General features: G+C 51.2%; 1 protein-coding gene across 2 annotated transcripts in view; it reads right to left on the reverse strand.

The window, feature by feature from the left end:
* The window catches only part of KIF17 (kinesin family member 17), a 55,621-nt gene extending 50,440 nt beyond the window's left edge, over positions 1 to 5,181 (reverse strand). For both annotated transcript variants that reach the window (XM_064281412.1, XM_064281411.1), the window contains exon 1: positions 4,951 to 5,181. In XM_064281412.1, the coding sequence (XP_064137482.1) occupies positions 4,951 to 5,181 (231 nt within the window). The remainder of the gene's footprint in view (positions 1 to 4,950) is intronic.
* Positions 5,182 to 6,280: the final 1,099 nt, after the last annotated feature.

Genomic DNA, 6,280 nt, shown 5'->3' on the forward strand with positions numbered 1-6,280 from the left:
CGTTTTAGTCATACTTGGGGAAGGGATTTTATAAAAATAAACACAGCTGCACTGCAGAGCCACACTGTCCAGGACGGCACACTTGTTACTTTATTTTTATGTAATTTAATTTTAATTAACTTAAATTTAAAATGAAAAACTCAAGGAGAATAAGGTATTTTTTCCATTAAACATAACTTCGTGTTTCATTTCAACTGGTGAAACTTTGACATTCAAATTGAGCTCTGTTATAGCTGTAACATAGAAGGTTTTGAAGATGTAGTAAAAAAAATGTAAAATACCTCAATAATTATTACATAATATTAAATATGATATTACATTTTACTTAGATGATAATATTTTTGGTATACTGGGTTAAATCAGAGATATTATTAAAATTAATTCCACCTGTTTCTTTTTTTTTTACTTTTTAAAATGTGGCTACTAGAACCATTTAAATTAAGCAACATCATGTTCCTGTTGCCATGTTTTTCTAGACTAACAAACAACCTGCGTTATGCAGATGACACAGCCATACTTGCTGAAAGCAAAGAGGACTTGAAGCACTTACTGATGAAGATCAAAGACTACAGCCTTCAATACGGATTACACCTCAACATAAGGAAAACAAAAATCCTCACAACTGGACCAATAAGCAACATCATGAAAAATGGAGAAAAGACTGAAGTTGTCGAGGATTTCATTTTACTTGGATCCATAACCAAAGCCCATGGAAGTAGAAGTCAAGAAATCAAAAGACGTACTGCATTGGGCAAATCTGCTGCAAAAGACCTCTTTAAAGTATTAAAAAGCAACAAAGTCACCTTGAGGACTAAGGTATTCCTGATCCAACCCACTGTATTTTCAGTTGCCTCATATGCATGCAAAAGCTGGACAATGAATAAGGAGAACTGAAGGATCGATGCATTTGAATTACGATGCTGGTGAAGTGTCATGGATTGAATTGTGCCCCCCCAAAATATATGTGTCAACTTGGCTAGGCCATGATTCCTAGTATTGTGTGGTTGTCCTCCATTTCTGATTGTAATTTTATGTTAAGAGGATTAGAGTAGGATTATAACACTACCCTTACTCAGGTCACCTCCCTGATCCAGTGTAAACAGAGTTTCCCCCGGGTGTGGCCTGCACCACCTTTTATCTCTCAAGAGATAATAGGAAAAGTAAGCAAGTAGAGATTTGGGGACCTCATACCACCAAGAAAGCAGCACCAGGAGCGGAGTGTGTCCTTTGGACACGTTGTCCCTGCGCCTGAAAAGCTCCTCGACCAGGGGAAGATTGTGGACAAGGACCTTCCTCCAGAGCTGACAGAGAGAAAAAGCATTCCCTTGGAGCTGATGCCCTGAATTGGGACTTGTAACCTACTAGACTACGAGAAAATAAATTTATCTTTGTTAAAGCCATCCACTTGTGGTATTTCTGTTATGGCAGCACTAGATGACTAAGACATAAAGAATATTGAATATAACCACGGACTGCCAGAAAAACGAACAAATCTGTCTTGGAAGAAGTACGCATAGAATGCTCTTCAGAAGCGAGGATGGTGAGACTTTGTCTCTTACTTTCAACATGTTGTCAGGAGCAAAACGTTCAGGAGAAGGATATCATGCTTGCTAGAGGGTCCGTGAAAAAGAGGAAGACCCTCAACAAGATGGATTGATACAGCGTCTCCAACAATGGGCTCAAACATAGCAATCGTTGTGAGGACGATGCAGGATCAGGCAACATTTCATTCTGTCATACATAAGGTCGCTATGAGTCGGAACCAACTCAATGGCACCTAACGACAACATGTGGGTCACTACATCTGTATTGGAAAGTGTTGCTCTAGAGCTATGCTGTCCAGTATGGTAGCCACTAGCCACACGTAGCTATTTAAATTTAAATTCAAATTCAGTTCCTCAAGCTCAGTCGCCACACTTCAAGTGTTCCATTGCCACAAGTGGCTAGTGGCTACCTAGTTGGACCATTTAGACACAGAACATTTCCATCATCGAAGAAAGTTCTACAGGGCAGTGCTGTTCTACAGCTAAGTAGAAAACAATTTTACATGCATTTTTCAGCCAAAGCATAAGATTTTTTAAAAGTTTCACTCATCAGTTGATACCTCCAGATCCCCAAGGGACAAGCACACACGTAGGTTCTAAATGCCGGCCACTGTGTTCCTCCACCCTGGGTCCTGCTATGTCCACTTGTACTATTATTTACTAAATGGGTTTCCTGAAATCAACAGTGAATTGACTCTCTTTTTAACTTGATGTCATTATCGGCAATAATTTCCAGGAAATCGCATCAGAGTATCTGGCCCCTGAGTGGACTGAGGGGCGAGGGTGGTAATCAGAGGCAACTATAAGCATGGACCAGGGTCGGGAGGGGAGGAAGGTAAACCTACTGGCTGAGTTAGTGCCCAGTGACCAGGCAGCAGGCTGGACATGGCTCTGACGGGTCAGGGTAGGACACGCTGAGTCAGCTGAAGGGTGGGTCTGGAGGGGACAGCACCCAGGAGAACTGAAGAGATCCCCCAGTGACAAGAGATCAGAGACAGAGCCTAGATTTAAGGGGTGGAGAAGAAAACAGAAAGGGCAGAAAATTCAGACATCTCATTGAACTACCAGGAGCACTGAGTGCTTCACAAAGGTTGTTCTGGGGTCATAAGCCATAGGCCGGAGAGCCCCAGGAGCAGGGTCAGGGACCACCAGGACAGAGACAGACCACTCAGTCCTACAGGTACAGCTGTTCCTAGTCTAGAGCTGGCCTGAGCTGTGCTCTGCATGTGATTTGCATATAATTTGCATGATGTTCATTTAATGGAAGGCAGCAGAATGGTGCACACGGACTGGGCACCGTTAGGAATCAGAATTGTTCCATGACTCTCCAGGCCTCAGTTTCCTCATCAGAAATGATAACTCCTATTTTACACATATCCACGGGCTCTTCTGCAGATTAAATGCTACATGCTGGTCTCTCTACCTGGAAGCCGCTTTCCTCTACCTTCTTGCCTGGCCAACTCGTCTCTTCCTTCAGGTCTCAGCTTGGATAACACCATTTCCAGGAAGTCCTCCCTTCCCACCCCACCCGCCTCCAAGTCCAGGTTTCGTAGCCTCCTATTTGTTGTAAAAGTTCCTCAGGCTTCTCCTCACACTCATCACCCTGGATGGTAACTATCAACTTACACAGCTTACACAGCTGCTCCACCATCTGACCATGACCCAGGTCTCCTTTCCATGGCATTTTCCATGCCTGGGATGACGCCTGGTACTGACATGTTATCTAGTTAGCTGAATCAATGAATGAATGATAATGAGTGAATATTGTGTTGAGTCTGAGGCTCCATGGGATGTCCAGAGGCAGATGCCCAACAGAGAGTTCAAAGTAGAGGCAGAACTCGGAAGAGAAGGGCAAGATGGAGGAGAGATGTGACATGTTTCTCCCTCTGGGCTGCAGTTCCCTAGAGGATCCTGAATGAGGAAGGGATGAAGATTCTATCCCCTGAGCAAGGCTGAAGGCCCTGCAGGAGGGAAGGCCAGGGAAGAACATACTCTTTAAATCTTTGAGGGGCTGACCCTGGATGGAGGAAGCAGAGGTATGCCTGAGGGTCACCTGGGAACAGAGCCAGGGCAGGTTGCTGAAGGCTTCAGGAAGGCCAACTTTGCCTCAAGGTGCAGAAGTCTTGTAAGTGCCAAAAAGCAAAGGTGGACTGGGCTGCTCTGGGAAGATAAGCTCCCATCACAGAGATATGCAAGCAGCGGCTGGTCCTCCACTTGGTAGTGATTCAAAGACCCAACGGGGAAGGGCTGGATTAGATGACGCCTCAGGTCCCTTCTAGCCTGGGAATCAAGGATGGCAGAAGGACAGCCTGGCCATCCCCCGACCCTGGGACGACCCCCTGGAGAGAGCTGCCCCTTGTGCCCTGGGCACTGTCGCTGGTCAGGTCCTGACCACTGGGGAGCCCTGTGCTTGAGAACACATCAACCCTCTCAGCAGGGTCCTACTGACTCTTGACAGATGAACTGGAGCAGCCAAAAGTGTTCTTTGGGATGTTAACCGGCCTGGCAGCACAAAACAAAAAAGGTTCCAAACTTTGGGAAAAGACTAGGGTTCCTTTTCTTGGTGGAACAGCTCATGATATCTCACTGAATTCACTGAACAAGTGGAGAGATGCTGGTAGACAGGAAAGAACTCTTGATGAGGAGGCAGAAAGCATACTTCCAGCTCCACCTCTGCTAGAAACTCGCTGTGGGAGCTTAGACAGGTTTCATCCCCCTGGGCCTCAGTTTCCCCATCTGTGAAATGTGAGCACCTCCCTTATTACTAAGCTCAAAGGAGCTACCCAGTGTGAGATATGGAAACAAAAGTCCTGTAAAGTGTGAGAAACGGTTTTCTCCCTGTTCAACCGCTAAGGAAGAAGGTGATACATCAAGCCAAAGGTGAAGAATTTCTGCTCCCCTCAAGGGCCAGGCCAGCTGCCTTCTCTCTGCAGAAGCTGGAAACCAGGGAGACCTCTCAGGGAGCATAGGGGAGAGGATTCTGAATGCAGGACTGAAGGGGCAGGAGGCAGAAGCTGTGGCCTGGGAGGAAGAGATGGAGCTCTTGGGAGGAAAGCTGGTGGCTGGGAAAGTGGCTGGAGTTCTAGAGAAGTCCTGAAATCCAAGAATTTGAGTGGAGGGCAAACAGACCTGGAGGCTAGGGTTCTTGTGGGAAGGGAGCTGAAAGGGGCAGGGTGAGGACCAGCCTTGGCACTGGAAACAGTGGAAGCCTGGACTGGACACTAGACTCCAGGTGTCTCCTGCCTGGACAAGAGTCTTCAGACCAACCTGTTGGTGTCCACCTGCGCCCTCCAGAGGACTTCCCGCCTGGCCTGGGGGCAGTGCTGTCCCTTCAGGCCCCTCACGCGGGCCCCAGGCCCTGCCCACCAGTCCTCCAAGGCGCTGGGCCATTCCCGGGCGCCCTCACCTCCACCAGCGGGTAGGCGATCTCGTTGTAGATCTGCTCGGTGAAGTGGTCCACGTAGTAGGCACCGTCGAAGGTGAACTGTTTGGGAGGCTCGTCGGCGGCGGCCGGGTTCTGGATGAAGCACTGGCCGCGCGCGCAGTCCACCGTCACCACGGGCTGGCAGTTCAGCTCCCGCTCCCGCTGGTTCATGGGGCGGCAGCGCACCACCACCTTCACCGACTCGGAGGCCATGGCGCCGCGGCCGAGGCCCCCCGGGCGCGGCCCGACGTAGCCAACCGGCCCGAGGAAGGCTCCCACCGGCGGGGGTACCGCGGGCGGCCCGGGCCAAGGGGAGTGGCCAGCGCCGGCCACGGGGGGCGGGGCCTGGACGCGGAGGCGGGGCCGCGGCGGGGCAGCGGGACTCCTCGGGGGGCGCCCCAGGGGCGGCGGAGGGGCGCGGGGGCCGCGGGGGAGTCGCAGGGCTGGGGCCGCCGCCGCCTCCTGCGCCCAGGCTCGCCCGCCCCTGAGGCCTGGCCCGGGCGGGGACGTGGGGGGATCCGCGCTGCAGGCGCCGCCGCAGGACCCGAGCCCCCGGAGCCACCCGCCCGCCTGCACGCCCGCACGCCGCCGCGGCGTTCGCGGTTGCTGGGCAACGCCCCTGGCGTCACAGGCGTCGTCTCCGGAGAACGTTTTCGCCGGGCTGCAGGGAGCGTCGCACAAGAGGCGGTGTCCTCGTGCCGAGCGTCGAGGCTTCCCTGGCTAGACGCGCGCACAGGTGGCCTGCTTTCGAGGAAGGACCGGCAACGGCTTGCCTGGAACGGCCACTGGCTCCGTTATCTTCTCTAATCCTCACACTCACGGTCCAGAGAGGTTAAGCAATTTGCCTGAGGTTGTCTAGCCAAAATTGGGAGCCCAGGCCCGGCTTCACCACGGAGCTAAGCTAGAGCCAAGAGAGACCTCACGGAGGGGGGGTTAGACCTACTGAGAAAGGCAAAAAGGATCCTGCTGCCCTTCGCCCGCATTCCTGTATTGATTCAGGAGAAGGCTGCCCCAGATCCCACAGCACGCTGGCAGGGTGAAGCTTCTCTTCTAATGCCACCCCTTGTGTTTTCTAAGAGCCAAAGATTTTTTAAAAAGCTTTGTGAGTCAAATTCTTCTGGCTGAAGAGGCCACCCCTCGCAGCTCAGCACAAGTCCCCCAGCAAGAAGGGCAGCTCTGTCATGGCTCCTTTGAGCTCCCCTCTATGCACATAAACACTGAGTGTCAGCTACATGCCAGGCACGGTGACAGAGGCACTGGGGAGACCGCCCAATCCCTACCCTCCTGGAGCCCATAGTCTAGTAGGGGCACT

Source organism: Loxodonta africana, chromosome 3 (assembly GCF_030014295.1).
Source record: "Loxodonta africana isolate mLoxAfr1 chromosome 3, mLoxAfr1.hap2, whole genome shotgun sequence".
In the NCBI taxonomy this organism is placed as follows: domain Eukaryota; kingdom Metazoa; phylum Chordata; class Mammalia; order Proboscidea; family Elephantidae; genus Loxodonta; species Loxodonta africana.